The following is a 19850-nucleotide window of genomic DNA, read 5'->3' as shown; positions in this document are numbered from 1 at the left end:
TCCACCTCTCAGTCCCAGCTGGACTTTTTCCAACCCAAATATTTTGAGTTCCTCTGGGGAGCCACGATGTTCTTTGTAGAAGTGTCTGGCAACTGTTGTGAGGGGTTTGAATCTCTTCATGTCTGATTCGACATTTCTGATAGTACCCACATGTTCCAAGGCACGCTGTTTCAGCATCCTCGAAGTCATACCCACATAGAGAACATGACAGGGGCAGGTTAGACAGTATACAACGTTCTTTGTCCTGCAGTTAAAAAAACGGTTAAAGGATGCTCGCGCCCATATTTGTCCGTAATAGTAGCTCTATGTTGGATATGTTTGCAGATTTTGCATGTTCCACATGGGAAGCTACCTTGTACAGTCGGTATTTTGGGTGGTTTTGCTGTGAAATGGCTTCTAACTAGTCGATCTTTTAGGTTTGGTGATCTCCTCCAACTCATGGATACTTGATCTTTGAGGATTTCTTCCAAATCTGGGTCTGTTCGTAGTATACGCCAGTGATTTTGGATTATGTGTTTGATATCTCTCCACTCCGCGCAGAAATTCCCCACAAAACGGACTTCTGTGTCTTGTTTGGGTGTCCTTGGGTCTCTAAAAATAAGAGTATCTCTTTCTGTAGATCTTATTTCGTTCCTTGCTCTTTTGATGGATCTATTGCTATAACCTCGATTCCGAAGTCTGAGGGCGAGATCTTCACTTTTTTGCTGAAAAGTCATAGTGTCTGAGCAATTTCTCTTTAATCTCAGAAACTCCCCCTTCGGAATATTCTTTACCGTAGGAGGAAAATGAGAGCTGGATTGATGGAGCAAGGAATTAGTTGCGGTTGGTTTTCTGAAGAGTTCTGTACCAATGTTATTGTCTACATCCCTAAAGATGGAAAGGTCTAGGAAAGAGATCTTGTATTTGTTGGCTTCATAAGTGAATTTTAGATTTAAATCATTCATATGAAGTTCTTGAATGAAACTGTCCAATGAATCTTTATCGCCCTCCCAGATAAATAACACGTCATCTATGAATCGTAGCCATATCAGGATTCTCCTAGTGTGATGGTCATTCTTATCCTGGAAGACAAATTCACGTTCTAATCTGTTCTTAGGGTGGTGGGAACGTGAATTTGTCTTCCAGGATAAGAATGACCATCACACTAGGAGAATCCTGATATGGCTACGATTCATAGATGACGTGTTATTTATCTGGGAGGGCGATAAAGATTCATTGGACAGTTTCATTCAAGAACTTCATATGAATGATTTAAATCTAAAATTCACTTATGAAGCCAACAAATACAAGATCTCTTTCCTAGACCTTTCCATCTTTAGGGATGTAGACAATAACATTGGTACAGAACTCTTCAGAAAACCAACCGCAACTAATTCCTTGCTCCATCAATCCAGCTCTCATTTTCCTCCTACGGTAAAGAATATTCCGAAGGGGGAGTTTCTGAGATTAAAGAGAAATTGCTCAGACACTATGACTTTTCAGCAAAAAAGTGAAGATCTCGCCCTCAGACTTCGGAATCGAGGTTATAGCAATAGATCCATCAAAAGAGCAAGGAACGAAATAAGATCTACAGAAAGAGATACTCTTATTTTTAGAGACCCAAGGACACCCAAACAAGACACAGAAGTCCGTTTTGTGGGGAATTTCTGCGCGGAGTGGAGAGATATCAAACACATAATCCAAAATCACTGGCGTATACTACGAACAGACCCAGATTTGGAAGAAATCCTCAAAGATCAAGTATCCATGAGTTGGAGGAGATCACCAAACCTAAAAGATCGACTAGTTAGAAGCCATTTCACAGCAAAACCACCCAAAATACCGACTGTACAAGGTAGCTTCCCATGTGGAACATGCAAAATCTGCAAACATATCCAACATAGAGCTACTATTACGGACAAATATGGGCGCGAGCATCCTTTAACCGGGTTTTTTAACTGCAGGACAAAGAACGTTGTATACTGTCTAACCTGCCCCTGTCATGTTCTCTATGTGGGTATGACTTCGAGGATGCTGAAACAGCGTGCCTTGGAACATGTGGGTACTATCAGAAATGTCGAATCAGACATGAAGAGATTCAAACCCCTCACAACAGTTGCCAGACACTTCTACAAAGAACATCGTGGCTCCCCAGAGGAACTCAAAATATTTGGGTTGGAAAAAGTCCAGCTGGGACTGAGAGGTGGAGATTTGAATAAAGAACTCCTAAAGAGAGAGAGCAAATGGATATTTATTTTGGGGTCTCTCTTTCCCAAGGGACTTAATGAAAATATAAGCTATGGAGCCTTTCTGTCAGCCTAATTCCAATACTATCTACTCAATCTCACACCCTTTTGTCTGTATATAATCCCCTTTTTTTTGCCAAACTCTTTTTTACATAAGGCACATTAACAGTAAAACACACTTAGATATGTCAGTTTGTGTTAATTAATTTTTTATTATATTTTTTTATTTTTTTATTTTTTTTATATTTTTTTATTTTATTATTTTTTTATTTTTATTTTTTTATTTTTATATTATAAATTTTATTATTTCTTTCAACACAATCAACAATTTACATAATTATAACAATGCACTTTCACATGTACATACTTGAGTTAATTTACGCATAGTCCTCAAACATAATTGCATCACTAATTGAGTCAGTTTAAAAATATACTAATAGGCAATATACCAGCTGTTTAATTGATTACATCAATTAATTACACAGTATCACATGGCCTATTTAGAGTATAAAACATACAAGGGATCCCGTATTAGGTAACACTGCTGAACAAGCCCTGCCCCTAGGGTGAAACGTACGTTCAACAGACGTCAAAGTGACGTCACAAGGAGTTTCCGTGCAAGAGAACACGGCTCCGTTCCCGGGCACCAGGAGAAACACACGCTGACCAGCCGCAGCGCTGCTGCACGCTCCACAAGCCAACACACTTTCTACGAACAGGTATTCTGGTGTGCTCTCATTGAGGAGCAGCGGGTCTCGTTCCCCTGCAATGACGTAAGGTTACCAGGGATTACCCGACCCGCAGCCCACAACAGTAGTAAACGCCGCCTTCTTTCTTCACATCAGCGCCGGCCGCTCGACTCTCTCACCTCCCATTCACTGTGGAATCATCCGCACATGGGAAGGCAGCAGAAGTCAGTGGAAAAACCGACACTGATTCTACTTCTCTTAGAAATAAGTGTGTTTTTTCAAACGGACTAAATGCCCTATATATATATCTGTTTCCCTGGGTAAATTATTATGCCCGACAGGGTGGGAGAAACTATTTCCACTTGGAATCCCATCATGCTACAGATGTTCATATTCACCTACTAGGCACATTCACCTGTTAGGTACAGAGCAAATATTTTCACCAATTATCTTCTTTGCTACAAATTATTGAGCCATGGACACAAGATATCTACTGCTGTCCTGGATTTAAAGGTAAAAGAAACATTTCAAAAAATAATACTTGTACCTTGTGAATTATTAGATACTTACCAAGTAACCAGTGGTCAATTAACTTTGTTTAAAAAATTTTTTTTTAGTAATTTGCACCACTTTGTCTCTGTCTCTGCAAACTCTATTAAGGGGTGTAGCAGATTGGGTTAATATCCCACATACATATATTTTTAAACTGATTAAATTAAAATAATATATTTTAAACAATATAAAAAAATTATATTTTTTGTATTATCAAACGAGTGCCCCCAAAAAAGAGGTTTTCTTCTTTGTTGCCGCGGCCTCTTTCCCCGGCACAAAAACCCTGTATGATATTTATCATTTCCTCTGGGGAGCACCGCCAACACCATTTAATTATTGATGAATTATTCAACCTAATTGTTTATATGTTGGTCACTTACAATTAATCAATACTCAAATACTACAGCAGTGCAGGTACACCAGATCTTTTGATCTCTATAAACTTAAAAGATGAATTCACAATCTGGAGCACCTAGCGACCGTGATCTGGAACACCCAGCAAACGATACAGCGAATCGCAGGCGGATATTCATCTCTCTGTTGGTCTGCATCAGTTGCAGTTACAGCCTGTGTTAGAACTTCCTCCGGCCCGCTTCTCTGCAGCCTGGTTTTATATTTTGCACTGCACAGACTGGCGTACGTTAAACTCTACGTCTGCCCTGTAATTGTCAGAATGCGCTGAAAGATCCAAAAGGATTTATCTTTAGGTAGGACTGAGATTGGGCTTAGCCTTTCTTAACAACCATACCAAAGTCATTAGGCTACCGCTTAAGACACCAGGACTGGGTGGGGGCATGCATTTGGCAGCTGGGACATAAAATGAAGATCTAATTCATTCCATGTTGGTGGCAGTCCAAAGCACAGCTTAATTAAAGAAGCTTGTTAGTTATCCAGATTTCCTGAGGCAGTTTTGAGGGGAAAGTTTTGATTCATAGTTGTGCGGTATACTGAACAACAAATATGCTACAGGAGGCATCTGAGAACAAAAGACGCAGCATCAGATCGTGGCCGCGATGTTTTCGAAGCTTACTCCGACTGGCCGCTTCCGGCATGCTTGCGAAGCCAGGAAGTCTACATCCTCCACATCCTGGTCTCTGCACTCCCAGACAACAGTGGCAACACGCCCCTATTTCCAGAAACACAAGGCCAGCTCCGCCCCCAAACGGCCGCAGCATGTCAATCATTGTATGGTTTGAGGGAACGGTTAGGGACAACATTCACAGAACGGGCCCTACACTCAACAATCAGAGCAGTACGCAAACCATCCGGTTTTGCTTACTATTCTGAATCAGGCACGTTGTGTTACAGCGCCATCTCGGTAGCCTGAAAAACTGCATGCAATTATCATCCAATTCTTCTTCACATTCCCCAAACGTCTAGTTTACACTCCACAAACATCATTCAGACATGTCAGCTGTATAACCTTCCTTACCTGCGCAGTAGGAATGGTGACTTCCGAGCATACGTTAAAATGATTCACTTCCAATAAATACTGTAATGACAACAATGATTAAGCTGCACACAATTATCTAAGACGAAACACAAACCATGTTTATTATAAATCTGTATAATCAATAATAAACACCAGGCACTGGTCATAACACGTTGTAGCATAAACTGGTGGTTATTATTGTTTTATGCATTTGTAGATCTGTGTCTCTTAATACTGTTTATGGTGTATTTTATGTAATTGTCTGCATCTTAATTATAGTTGACAGCATAATTTTGACACTCCTAGATTTTTTTTATAGATATCCTATGTGGTTACTTTTGATTTTCTTGTAGTACAGGGAACTTGATAAAGTCTTTGTGTAGGAGCTGCACTTAAAAAAATAAAAAATAGAATTAATATAAATAGGTTATTAATGATTAATTTTTATATAGGATAAGGGCTGGTATATAGGATTTACACGGGTCGGATATGGGTGACGGGCGCTTGGGATCCCGCCGATCACCATACCGAGGCCAGGATCTCGGGGAGTAGAATGTCGGTGGTGTGGGGGAAGGGGGAGCGTAACAAAGCCCTTTGCGGGCTCTGTAGCGAGCTGCGCTCAACACTGGTTCTATTCCCACTCTTATGTGTGTGTATTTTTTATTTGTAAAAAAAAAAAAAACACTCAGGACAGCCCTGTGGACTCATTGCCTTTGATGGAAATAGAGAATATTGCTGAATGAGCAATTCTCAGAAATATGGCAGCCTGCAGTGATGGACCTTTATTTTTTTTTTCTGAGATAGGAGCTGTCCAAACAAGACAACATTTTCAGGTTTAAACCTCAGAAACTCACAAACAAGTAGGGAATTTGAAACACCACACAAAAATTAGACATATATTAAAATTATAAGCACTGCAGAATATGTGTGCGCTATTTAAATAACTGATAATAATAGTATAATATTATATCCTATTTTCTTACTAAATTGTACCGACGTTCTGACCCAGGGAAACTACTGTATACTAACCACAGACACCACATTTTTTCTCCAACGCAGCTCACAGCTTGGGAAAGGCATAAGGTAACGAAGTCTTTTCAGAATACCTCCACCTTGGTACATTTTTATAAAATAAAGATGCATAATTTTAATTTAAATTAGGGGACATGATTTTTTTTGTTAAAATATCTCACATTTTCGGTGTCAGTATTGGATGTTTCCACGCGTTTTGCCTTATGATGTAAATTTATGGTATTCTCTAAATCGTCTCTTTTCAGCAGAGAGAACCATCCTCGAGATTAAGGTCTTGCAGTGTCACCGATGGAGTCGCTGAGCAGGCTCTTTTATCAATGGTAAATCGAATGTTTAAGACACTTTTCTGGTTTTAGTTCATCCTCTGTTGCGCTTTTTCCTGTGAGATAGCCTATAGGTGTGTACAGTTGGAATGTGAGCATCATTATTCGAGAATGGCTGATTAATTGTCCGATAAGCAACCGCCTGTTTTTGTTTCCAGAAAAAAAAGGGAAAAAAACCCCACTAGTGGCTAGAACTCTGAAAATAGAATAGTGTTCAAATATACAAAGTGTCTCCAAAACATACTGTAGGTTTTCGAGAACTGAATATTTTTTAAAATTTTTGAATGCACTTTAAGATACAGGAAAAAGACAACAAGATGCTACTTTTACACTATTGGTGGTTTGGGATCTTATCTGTTCAATGCTAAATAATTATATTTTGATGTTTATTTTTATCATGCAATTTCAAGACTGATTTTAATAAAAAAACAAAACACTTGTACGGAGATAGGGCCTCCTGAAAGCGGGTGCATTAGGCTTCCGGGGGGCAACGATGAACCAACGATAATCTTACTTACCTGCTACTTTTCAATACAGCTTACTTTGATCTTGAATGTACACAAGGGAGGAATTTACACAGGTGTAATGTTAGCTGTGTATGATAATGAAACGCCTCAGCCGCTATTTCTACATACAGTAGCCGTGTTCGCTTTAGCAGCTGATCCATTTGCAGTAGCACAAACTCCGGTAGGGCTCACTAACCATAGGCCAAGGCTTTACTGGGACAGCAGGCCACGCTTGGGTTCCGAGAATGTTCTTCTGCCGGGGATGGAGGTGACAAAGGACCGGAAGAGCGATATGACTTTTGTAGTAGGAGAGTGATGGCAGGCACATATGCTGTTCAAAGCATCTTCATGTGCCACCCTTTGGCAGTAGCGCCAATGGTTGCCTATTCTTGCTGTATTATATAGATACAATGCCCAGCTTTACTGACAAGTTACTAAATGGCTAGCATTATATACTTGTATACTAATAAACAAATCTGGAATGTATGGGACAGATGAATTAAGCCTGCAGAAGTGGTAAAGAAGTGATAAGTGGAAGGTGATAAATAACGCACCTTACGTGTTTGAAAAATGACAGGAGCTGATTGGCTGGTGCGTGATCACCTTCCACTTATCACTTCTTGATCACTTATCCAGGCTTAATACATCTGCCCATAGTTCTGCGTAGCCATATTCTTATTGACTACTAAACGATACTGAGCCGCTCTAATGTACGGACAAGTGAGAGTTTATCCATGCCAGTCTCTGCTCCGCACTGCAGCTGTCTCTGGGCTATGCCTCGCTCCCACAAACGTTGGTTGCCGCGACCTTTAGAGACCTTGTTTGTTTGTTTCTCGCTTATCTGCCGTGTCATTGACACAACATGAAACCAAGCCTCCACCTCAACCTATTACTTGGGATATATTTATACTGTACAGAAATAAAATGACCTGTCAGCGGAAACCTCCCTACTGTTAGGAATTCTCTTAGATGTTTTGTTGTTTTAATGTTGCTGTGGCAACCAGAAAGCGATGCATTGCTCCTCGAATTATCAGGACCACAGTTAACCCCCAAAATGATCTGATTGTTTGCACTATATTTCACACTTTGCCCATTTTCTCCTCAGGGTTCTATTTGTGCGGTAATTGGGTCGTGCGCCTAGTGCAAGATTACTCATCGTGCTGCACAGAAATAGATTAATGGTAATTTTAATAAACATGCTTATTTATTTATCATAACTAGAATAGAGGCATATGAGCATGTTGGGGAATCACGGTTATATTAATTTCTCTAACGTCCTAGTGGATGCTGGGGACTCCGTAAGGACCATGGGGAATAGACGGGCTCCGCAGGAGACATGGGCACTTTAAGAAAGAATTTAGATTCTGGTGTGCTCTGGCTCCTCCCTCTATATCCCTCCTCCAGACCTCAGTTTGAATCTGTGCCCGCACGAGCTGGGTGCTGTTCAGTGAGCTCTCCTGAGCTTGCTGTAAGAAAGTATTTTGTTAGGTTTTTTATTTTCAGGGAGCTCTGCTGGCAACAGACTCCCTGCATCGTGGGACAGAGGGGAGAGAAGCAGCCCTACTCTCTGAAGATAGGTCCTGCTTCTTAGGCTACTGGACACCATTAGCTCCAGAGGGATCGTACACAGGATCTCACCCTCGTCGTCCGATCCCAGAGCCGCGCCGCCGTCCCCCTCGCAGAGCCGGAAGACAGAAGCCGGGTGAGCATAAGAAGCAAGAAGACTTCGAAATCGGCGTCAGAAGACTCCAGTCTTCACTGAGGTAGCGCACAGCACTGCAGCTGTGCGCCATTGCTCCCACACACACCTCACATCAGGGGCGGATGCAGGACAAAATGACAGGGGGGGCACCATGACAGGCAAAAAAGTGTGGGTATTATTTTTTCCGCACAGAAAGTAAGAACGCCCCTGGGAAAGTGGTCCTGGCCTTGCAACAAGGGTATAACCTCTCAACAAAGGGTGTGGCCTCAAAGGGAATGCAGTATCCATATAATGGGGAAGAGTGTGATGCCTTAAAGAGGCAGAGGATGATAGGACAGAGAGAGTGATTGGGAGATAGTGACGCAGGGGAGAGGCAGTGGATGATGGGGATAGATAGTGGGAGATGGAAAGGCAGTGGGTGATAGTAAGAGTCAGTGGGTAAAGCCGGGAATGGGTGACAAGGGGAGGAAGTGGGTGATGCCAGGGGGAATCAGTGGGTGATGTAGAGGATGATGGTGAGAGACAGTGGGTGATAGGGAAAGATAGTGGAAAATGGAGAAGCAGTAGGTGAGGGGGAGAGGCAGTGAGTGGCAGGAAAGGGGGATGGGGAAAGGGAGTAGGAGACAGAGAGAGGCAGAGGGTGACAGTGAGAGACAGTGGGTGAGGGTAGGGAGTGACAGGGAGAGGCAGTGAGTGACAGGGAGATTGTGGGTGACTGGGTAGGTAGTGGGTGACAGAGAGGGGCAGAGGTGACATGGAAGCAGTGGGTAACAGGGAGACAGTGGATGACAGGCAGATAGTGGGTGACTGGGGAAGAAGCAGGTGACGTGGGTGGCAGAGAGGAAGATAGTGAAAGGGAGGCAGAGGGTGACATGGGAGGCTGTGGGTCAGGGGCGGATGCAGGACAAAATGACAGGGGGGGCACCATGACAGGCAAAAAAGTGTGGGTATTATTTTTTCCGCACAGAAAGTAAGAACGCCCCTGGGAAAGTGGTCCTGGCCTTGCAACAAGGGTATAACCTCTCAACAAAGGGTGTGGCCTCAAAGGGAATGCAGTATCCATATAATGGGGAAGAGTGTGATGCCTTAAAGAGGCAGAGGATGATAGGACAGAGAGAGTGATTGGGAGATAGTGACGCAGGGGAGAGGCAGTGGATGATGGGGATAGATAGTGGGAGATGGAAAGGCAGTGGGTGATAGTAAGAGTCAGTGGGTAAAGCCGGGAATGGGTGACAAGGGGAGGAAGTGGGTGATGCCAGGGGGAATCAGTGGGTGATGTAGAGGATGATGGTGAGAGACAGTGGGTGATAGGGAAAGATAGTGGAAAATGGAGAAGCAGTAGGTGAGGGGGAGAGGCAGTGAGTGGCAGGAAAGGGGGATGGGGAAAGGGAGTAGGAGACAGAGAGAGGCAGAGGGTGACAGTGAGAGACAGTGGGTGAGGGTAGGGAGTGACAGGGAGAGGCAGTGAGTGACAGGGAGATTGTGGGTGACTGGGTAGGTAGTGGGTGACAGAGAGGGGCAGAGGTGACATGGAAGCAGTGGGTAACAGGGAGACAGTGGATGACAGGCAGATAGTGGGTGACTGGGGAAGAAGCAGGTGACGTGGGTGGCAGAGAGGAAGATAGTGAAAGGGAGGCAGAGGGTGACATGGGAGGCTGTGGGTGACAGTGAGTGATGGTATAGGGTGACAGAGAAAGGCAGAGAGTGACAGGGAGATAGTGAGTGACAGGGAGAGGCAGGGGTGACAGGCAGATGGTGGATGACTGGGGAGTTCAGCGGGTGACGTGGGTGGCAGAGGTGATAGTGAAAGGAAGAGGGTGACAGGGAGATAGTGGGTAACATAGAGGCAGTGGATGATAGAGAAGCAAGGGTGACAGAGAGGCAGAGCGTGACAGGGAGATAGTGGGTTACTGGGGAGGTAGTCGGTGACGTGGAGGGAGTGGATGACAGGGAGATAGTGGGTGACAAAGAGAGAAGGCGAGAGAGACTGAGGGTTACAGGGAGATAGTGGGTGACACAGAGAGATACTGATGGTGACAGGGAGATAGTGGGTGACAGAGAGAGACTGATGACAATTCCAGTGGCCTGAGCAGTAAGGATAGCGGTAGTAGAGACAGCCGGGAACGCCCGGCTCTCAGAACTGTGCACAACATCAAGACACCGCTCACTGCAGGGGGAGTCTCTGACCTAATTAAGGTAGCCCATTCTGTGTGAGGGCCAAGTGGTGACCGAACACACAATCGGAACAAGCGGCAATTCCAACTCGGGCTCCATACGGGCAGAGCGGCGACTCATTCATATATGTGATAATAATGGGACTGCTAACTGGTACTGTGAGTGGGTGGTCTTCAATATGCCGGCTGTCGGGATCCCGGCGCTCAGTATACCGGCGCCGGAATCCCGACAGCCGGCATACCGACACTTATTCTACAGGTAGAATAAAATAGTGTGGCGTGCAGCAAGCCCGCAAGGGGCTCATTTGCGCTCGCCAAACTGTCGGTATGACAGGGAGTAAGTGGGTGACAGATGGACTGTGGGTGACAGGGAGTAAGTGGGTGACAGACGGACTGTGGGTGACAGGGAGTAAGTGGGTGACAGAGAGAGAGGGTGACAGGGAGTAAGTGGGTGACAGGGAGAGAGACTGAGAGTGACAGGGAGTAAGTGGGTGACAGAGAGAGAGAGACTGAGGGTGACGGGTAGTAAGTGGGTGACAGAGAGAGAGACTGAGGGTGACGGGTAGTAAGTGGGTGACAGAGAGAGAGACTGAGGGTGACAGGGAGTAAGTGGGTGACAGAGAGAGAGACTGAGGGTGACGGGTAGTAAGTGGGTGACAGAGAGAGAGAGAGAGACTGAGGGTGACGGGTAGTAAGTGGGTGACAGAGAGAGAGAGACTGAGGGTGACGGGTAGTAAGTGGGTGACAGAGAGAGAGACTGAGGGTGACAGGGAGTAAGTGGGTGACAGAGAGAGAGAGACTGAGGGTGACGGGGAGTAAGTGGGTGACTGAGTGTGGAGTGGATGACAGAGGTGGCAGCAGCAGTCTCCTTACTTCCACCTCTGTCCTGACCTTTCTGCTCTCTCGAAGTTCAACCACACTTGCTCCACACCTAGCCCATACAGCACTGCGACTCTGCTCCTCACAGCACCCCCTCCCCAGCCCTCAGCAGCAGCCGACCTCCGTCCACTCCTCACCTCAGCAGCAGCAGTCTCTTAACCTCCACCTCTTGGCCCTTCTCCCTGCACACAGCAGCACCGCTACTCCCCAATCCAAGACTAATGAAAGCAGGTCAGTGCTCACCTCGTGGCCTGCTGGGCATCCGGACCGCGGCAACGGCGTTGTTGTGGTCATAGTGGCTGACCTGGCCGGAAGTCCCTGCAGCGGAGCTGCGCTGTCTCTCAACAGCACTGGGTCCACCTCCTCCGGGTGCTGACGGCTGGGCTGAGCTGTCACGCATCCGCGTTGTGGCTGCTGAGCTCCTCTGCACTGCACTGCAGAGGTGCTCAGATCAAGCTTAGCCCAGCAAGAAGAATGCTGGAGGCAGAGCTGCTGAAAGCGGAGCCTAGCGAACTGAAGCTGTCCGCAGTATAAAAAAAAAAATCTCTAAACGACAGGGGGGGCACGTGCCTTGGTGCCCCCCCCCTGTATCCGCCACTGCCTCACATACTCCGGTCACTGTAAGGGTGCAGGGCGCAGGGGGGGGGCGCCCTGGGCAGCAATTGGGACCTCTTTGGCAAAAGTTTAGCATATATACAGTTGGGCACTATATATATGTATGAGCCCCCGCCAAGAAAATGTATATTTAAGCGGGACAGAAGCCCGCCATCGAGGGGGCGGGGCTTCTTCCTCAGCACTCACCAGCGCCATGTTTTTCTCCACAGCACCGCTGAGAGGAAGCTCCCCAGCCTCTCCCCTGCAGATACACGGTAGAAGAGGGTAAAAAGAGAGGGGGGGCACATAATTAGGCGCAAAAATCATTATTAACAGCAGCTACTGGGTGAACATTAAATTACTGTGTTATTCCTGGGTTAATAGCGCTGGGGTGTGTGCTGGCATACTCTCTCTCTCTGTCTCTCCAAAGGGCCTTGTGGGGGAATTGTCTTCAGATGAGCATTCCCTGAGTGTGTGGTGTGTCGGTACGTGTATGTCGACATGTCTGAGGTAAAAGGCTCCCATAAGGAGGAGATGGAGCAAATATGTGTGTGAGGGGTGTCTCCGTCGACAACGCCGACACCTGTTTGGATATGTGTAATTAAGTGCTAAGGTGAATTTATTGCACAAAAGATTAGAGAACAGACAGGAAATCTACCCATGTCTGTCCCTATGTCGCAGAGACCTTCAGAGTCTCTCAATGCTCACTAACCAAAATAATAGACACTGATATCGACACGGAGTCTGACTCCAGTGTCGACTACGATAATGCAAAGTTACAGCCAAAATGGCAGGAAAGTATTCAATATATGATTATTGTAATAAAAGATGATTTGCATATCACTGATGACTCATCTGTCCCTGACACAAGGGTACACATGTTTAAGGGGAAGAAAGCTGAGGTAAATTTCCCTCCTCTCATGATGAAAAAGAGCGGGAATCTGCAGACAAGAGAACTGCAGTTTCCCACAAAGAGTTCTCAGGGAGTATCCTTCCCCTACTAGGGCCAGGATACGATGGGAATCTTCCCCTAGGGTGTCACGTTTGCCCAAAAGGTAGCCCTGACTTAACAGCTATCCTCAGGGATCCTGCAATAGCGTGCACATTCTGGTACACTACTCAGACCGGCGATTGTGTCGGCATGGGTTAATAGCGCTGTAGCAGCGTGGACAGGTACCTTATCAGCAGAGATTGAGACCCTAGTATGTATATATATATATATATATATGTATGTATAGCGTCAGATGGTGCGGCACTCCAGACGGAAAAGATCACTCATAACGGCAGTATAAATTGCAACGTTTCAATGCCTTTATTGCGGCATTTTCATCAGGCTTATAACACAGACATACAAAGAACTCTTACCTTATATCCCCACCCGTCAGTGAATGATGCCGGATGGATGTTAAATTGTGCCTAGCTTCCGAGAACTGTATCTATTTGTATATGTTGTTACAGTTACTAAGGAAACAGTGCGATGAGTCACCGGCTGCGCCGCAAAGCGTGAGACGGGATGACGTCATCATTGTGAGCCGCCGGGCCGGGTGCGTGGTCCCGCTCCCCGAACGGCATCATTCACTGACGGGTGGGGATATAAGGTAAGAGTTCTTTGTATGTCTGTGTTATAAGCCTGATGAAAATGCCGCAATAAAGGCATTGAAACGTTGCAATTTATACTGCCGTTATGAGTGATCTTTTCCGTCTGGAGTGCCGCACCATCTGACGCTATTTATCACCACTTGTGAGGGCAACCAGCACAGCTAAGAAATAGCCACCAAGAGGAGTGCCGGTAATATGTATCTATATATATATGTATGTATATAGATATATATATATTAAAGATGCTGTCTTAAGATATGTATATATATAAAACATGCCCAAAAAGGCATTAGTCTACTGGGTTCTAGAGTCATCGCTATGTCGATTTCTGCTTGACGTGTCCTGTAGATATGCAATGGACAGGTGATGCCGACTTAAGAGGCATATGGAAGGCTGAGGATTGTGTGGAGAAGGGATCTCGGACCTGATCTCCACAGCTATGGCTGGTAATTCTGATCTTTTGCCTTATATTCCTGCACAGCATAGGAAAGCACGACATTATCAAATGCAGCCTTTCGATCACAAAGAAACAAGAAAGTCCGAGGTACGTCCTTTCTTGCCAGAGGCAGAGGCAGAGGAAAGAAGCTACACAACACAGCTAGTTCCCAGGAACAGAAGTCCTCCCCGGCCTCTACAAAATCCACCGCATGTCGCTGGGGCTCCACAGGCGGAGCTAGGCCCGGTGGGGGCACGTCTTCGTAATTTCAGCCACAAGTGGGTTCACTCCCTGTTGGATACCAGGGCAATATTGTGTCTCAGGGATACAAGCTGGACTTTGAGATGCCCCCTCACCGACGGCCCTGCCGGCTTCCCCCCACGAGAGGGTAATAGTGTTAACTGCAATTCACAAATTGTATCTTCAACAGGTGGTGGTCAAGGTTCCCCTCCTTCAACAAGGAGGGGGTTATTATTCGACCATGTTGTAGTCCCGAAACCGGACGGTTCGGTCAGACCGATATTGAATTTAAAATCCCTGAACATATACCTGAAAGGGTTCAAGTTCAAGATGGAATCGATTCTAGACAAAAGGGTTTATGTCCCGATAGAGAGAGCTCAGGAGCTCATGACACTGGTCAGGAACCTATTAAAACCAAAACAGGTGTCAGTGCATCACTGCACTCGAGTCCTGGGAAGGATGGTGGCATCATACGAGGCCATTCCCTTCGGCAGGTTCCATGCGAGGACTTTTCAATGGGACTTACTGGACAAGTGGTCCGGATCACATCTTCAGATGCATCGGTTAATTACCCTATCCCCCAGGGCCAGGGTGTCTCTCCTGTGGTGGCTGCAGAGTGCTCATCTTCTCGAGGGCCGCAGATTCGGCATTCAGGACTGGTTCCTGGTGACCACGGATGCAAGCCTCCGAGGGTGGGGAGCAGTCATACAGGGAAAAAAGTTCCAAGCTCTGTGGGTAAGTCAGGAGACTTGCCTTCACATCAACATCCTGGAACTAAGGGCCGTATACAACGCCCTACGTCAAGCGGAGACCCTGCTTCGCGACCAACCGGTTCTGATTCAGTCAGAAGCCACCAGAATTCTTCGCTGGGCGGAGAATCACGTAAGCGCACTGTCAGCAGTGTTCATCCCGGGAGTGGACAACTGGGAAGCATACTTCCTCAGCAGGCACGACCTCCACCCGGGAGAGTGGGGACTTCATCAAGAAGTCTTCACGCAGACTGCAAGTCGGTGGGAACTGCCACAGGTGGATATGATGGCATCCCGCCTCAACAAAAAGCTACAGAGGTATTGCGCCAGGTCATGAGACCCTCAGGCGATAGCTGTGGACGCACTGGTGACACCGTGGGTGTTCCAGTCGGTCTATTTATTTCCTCCTCTTCCTCTCATACCCAAGGGCTGAGGATAATAAGAAAAAGAGGAGTGAGAACAATCCTCATTGTTCCAGATTGGCCACGAAGGACCTGGTATCCAGATCTGCAAGAAATGCTCACAGAGGACCCGTGGCCTCTTCCTCTAAGACAGGACCTGTTGCAAGAGGGGCCCTGTCTGTTCCAAGACTTACCGCGGCTGCGTTTGACGGCATGGCGGTTGAACGCCGGATCCTAGCAGAAAAGGGCATTCCGGACGAGGTCATTCCTACGCGGATAAAGGCTAGGTAGGACGTGACAGCTAAACATTATCACCGTATATGGCGAAAATATGTTTCTTGGTGTGAGGCCAGGAATGCTCCTACAGAGGAATTCCAGCTGGGCCGTTTCCTTCACTTCCTACAGTCAGGAGTGAATTTGGGCTTAAAATTGGGTTCCATTAAGGTCCAGATTTCGGCCCTATCCATTTTCTTTCGAAAAGAGTTGGCTTCTCTACCAGAAGTTCAGACGTTTGTAAGGGAGTGCTGCATATTCAGCCTCCTTTTGTGCCTCCAGTGGCACCTTGGGATCTTAACGTGGTGTTAAGTTTCCTGAAATCACACTGGTTTGAACCACTTAAAATGGTGGAGTTAAAATATCTCACGTGGAAAGTGGTCATACTATTAGCCTTGGCTTCGGCTAGGCATGTGTCAGAATTAGCGGCTTTGTCACATGAATGCCCCTATCTGGTTTTCCATATTATTAGAGCAGAATTGCGGACCCGTCCACAATTTCTGTCAAAAGTGGTGTCATCTTTTCATATGAACCAACCTATTGTGGTGCCTGTGGCTACTCGTGACTTGGAGGATTTCGAGTTACTGGATGTGGTCAGGGCTTTGAAGGTTTATGTAGCCAGAACGGCTAGAGTCAGGAAAACGGAGTCACTGTTTATCCTGTATGCATCCAACAAGCTGGGTGCTCCTGCTTCAAAGCGAACTATTGCTCGCAGGATCTGTAACACGATTCAGCAGGCTCATTCTGCGGCTGGATTGCCGCTGCCAAAATCAGTTAAAGCCCATTCCACTAGGAAGGTGGGCTCTTCTTGGGCGGCTGCCCGAGGGGTCTCGGCATTACAACTATGCCGAGCTGCTACTTGGTCAGGTTCAAACACTTTTGCAAAGTTCTACAAGTTTCATACCCTGGCTGAGGAGGACCTATTGTTTGCTCAATCGGTGCTGCAGAGTCACCCGCACTCTCCCGCCCGTTTGGGAGCTTTGGTATAATCCCCATGGTCCTTACGGAGTCCCCAGCATCCACTAGGACGTTAGAGAAAATAAGATTTTACTTACCGGTAAATCTATTTCCCGTAGTCCGTAGTTGATGCTGGGCGCCCGTCCCAAGTGCGGACTTTTTCTGCAATACTTGTATATAGTTATTGCTGCAATAAGGGCTATGTTATTGTTGCATCAGGGTTGAACTGATGCTCTGTTGTTGTTCATACTGTTGACTGGGTAAGTTTATCACAAGTTATACGGTGTGATTGGTGTGGCTGGTATGAGTCTTGCCCTGGATTTCCAAAATCCTTTCCTTGTACTGTCAGCTCTTCCGGGCACAGTTTCTCTAACTGAGGTCTGGAGGAGGGACATAGAGGGAGGAGCCAGAGCACACCAGAATCTAAATTCTTTCTTAAAGTGCCTATGTCTCCTGCGGAGCCCGTCTATTCCCCATGGTCCTTACGGAGTCCCCAGCATCCACTACGGACTACGAGAAATAGATTTACCTGTAAGTAAAATCTTATTTTATCATGACCATCATCAGTGTTCTAAATGTTCTCCTGTTTATATTATAGATTGGTGGACTGTAGCAATGTCATTCATGGGGAGAATCCTGGGTTACTGTTAGAAGGAGATGTGCAAAAACCGGGTGGTATTCATGTGACCGGCGGTCGGGAGACCGACAGTCACATGACCTCCTCCACCATCCCGACCACTCACTATCCCGATGGTCAGCATGCCGACCAACAGGGACTATTTCCACTCGTGAGTGGGAATAGAACCCGTGGCGACCGCAGGGCGCCACCAAGCCCGCAGCGCGGCGAGCGCAGCGAGCCCGCAAGGGGCTTGCTGCACTCACCCCTCCCCGCCGGATCCCGGCGTCGGTATGCTGGCGGAATCCCGGCGTCGATCAGCCGTGCTACACCCGTAAAAACCTGGAGTCCCTTACAATTCCCTGCAACCGCTATCTCATACCAGTAGTTGCAGGTGTTTTGAGTATAACATTTCTGTAATCTTCCTGTGGACCTTTACCAAGACACTACCACTTGCTCCAATGCTCAGGTCAGGTCAGGCGCCTAAGAGACTAAGGGGGGGCTGATGCGGCCCGAAGCGCAGTTTGCCAATGGAGGCAAACTACGCATGCACAGAGGCCGCACAACCCCACACATTGTGGTTGCACCTCCGATGGATACGACTACAATGTTATTGTCAGCGGCGAGTGTTCGCAGGGCGCGAGGTGGCATTGGGAGATCGGGCCGAACGGGGGCGGACTGGGACCATTTTCGGGGCAGCTGCATGACGTCACATGCAGCCGCTTCAATTTAAAAAATGGCAGCTGACAGCACAGCCAGGCTGCGCTGCCAGGGGTCAACCTTAGTTCTGAAGCGTCTGCAATTTAATTGCGCACGCATCGGGAGGCGTCTTCACACATGCTGGGCGGACCCCGCATGTGAGGAGATGGACGCAGATCTGTCTGCATATGCAGCGATTTGCATTCTTCTCTGAATAAGGTCCTATGGGCGGTGCACTTTTAGCCCCCAATGCCGTTTCGGTAGTTCATCACCAATGGTTATTATTGCGGTATCCAATTAGAGGTCATTTTGAATGGCTGAAATTGGACCCACGGCCGCACAAAAACACATGAGATCCCATGTGTTATCGCGGCTCCGGCGGCCCTTTATCGCGGATTATGCTTCGGGTGCCTGAGGCATGATCCCTGATAAGTGCCGTCATTGGGGGAAAAGGATGCCGACATCAGGACTAATAAGATAGCCCCTGGCAATCCTATTAGCAGCGGTAAATTACCACTGCTAATAGGATACCGCCATATGGGCCAAACTTTTAAAAAAATTGATCAACTCCTTGGACTGTCGGCATTACATGCTTATCTGAATCAGCCCCTACAGTAACTGGCCATTCTGGTTGATTGATTGGGTTCCTATTGGATGTATCATACGCCTCAAGTAGTGCAGCCAGGCCCAGAGCCACAAGTTTCTACAATAGGTCCGGTCCATCCAGGGCTTACTTGTCAACCTCTTCTTCCCTGAAAGCAATGTAGAATCTGTTGGGCAACAATATTATTAAATAGTACTTGCCCTGAAAATTCATATTTATAATAGAAATGTGCCCCTCCTCATGGAGACGACTTTGGATAGTGCTGTTGTAGATTCTGTAATTTTGGCCTCTCTAGATAGTATTCTGTTGTGTTCGAAGCACCTGTATAGTGGGTTTGGTATGATATGGCGCTCGTTGGGATGCAAGTGGTCATATGACCGACACCGGCATGCCGGAATTGAAGATCCCGAATTCAGGGGAAGCAAGTATTACCCTCTCCCCTTCCCTAACCCTCCGGAGCTGCAAGCTAGGGCTAACCCTCGGGGGTGGCGGCTAGGGCTAAACCCCCCCTTTAGTGCCTAACCCTCCCCCACACCCCCCCCTGCCAAGGGCCCGGACCCTAACAGTTACCTAAATACTTAACTTCGGGATGTCGGCTGTCAGTCTTCCGGCGTCAGTCACATGACCGCCAGCATCCCATCCATCGGGATGCTTAACCCATCCCCATATAGTTCATGTTAGACAATGAAAGCAAATTACTAGTTGTTGTTTACTGACCATTTACGTCTCCATCGTTTTCCTCTTTTTATTTAAAGATGCACAATGCCAGCTAACCTACCAGTATGGTTTTGGATTGTGGGAGGAAACCTTAAAACATGTACCCCAGAGTGAAAATGAGCCCAGTGTCCTCTTTGGCTACTACTGTATTTGTTTATAAATAGTTGGGCAGCACAATGGGTTGGTTTCCATCATGGACAAAGAAAAAGTCAAGAGAGATGGAAACCAGCATTTGGCAGGGTTGGATGGCATCACACATAGACAGCCACAGTCAGAGGTGGTCCTTTCCTCAGAGGCATCACCAACCTCTACTTTAATTCCAAAGCATCAATGCTAACCAATGGCCTCACAGCCCCCCCCCCCCCCCCCCCCCCCCCTTCAGATCCACAACAGCTGTTCTCCTTAGATTTTGCCAGATGGAATATCTGGCTAGCGGGCTTCATCACCACCT

The 19850-nt window shown here is 46.7% G+C and overlaps 1 protein-coding gene across 15 annotated transcripts in view; it reads left to right on the top strand.

The window, feature by feature from the left end:
- NEDD4L (NEDD4 like E3 ubiquitin protein ligase) overlaps nucleotides 1-19850 on the top strand; it is a 642187-nt gene that overhangs the window by 531992 nt on the left and 90345 nt on the right. For 8 of the 15 annotated variants that reach the window (XM_063959562.1, XM_063959596.1, XM_063959526.1 and 5 more), the window contains 2 exons: nucleotides 5958-5981; nucleotides 6176-6250. In XM_063959562.1, coding sequence (XP_063815632.1) covers nucleotides 5958-5981; nucleotides 6176-6250 — 99 coding nt within the window. The remainder of the gene's footprint in view (nucleotides 1-5957; nucleotides 5982-6175; nucleotides 6251-19850) is intronic. The other 7 variants (XM_063959571.1, XM_063959604.1, XM_063959578.1 and 4 more) reach the window with 1 other exon arrangement.

This window comes from Pseudophryne corroboree, chromosome 1 (assembly GCF_028390025.1).
Source record: "Pseudophryne corroboree isolate aPseCor3 chromosome 1, aPseCor3.hap2, whole genome shotgun sequence".
Taxonomy (NCBI): domain Eukaryota; kingdom Metazoa; phylum Chordata; class Amphibia; order Anura; family Myobatrachidae; genus Pseudophryne; species Pseudophryne corroboree.
This window is presented reverse-complemented; position numbering and strand designations above follow the sequence as displayed.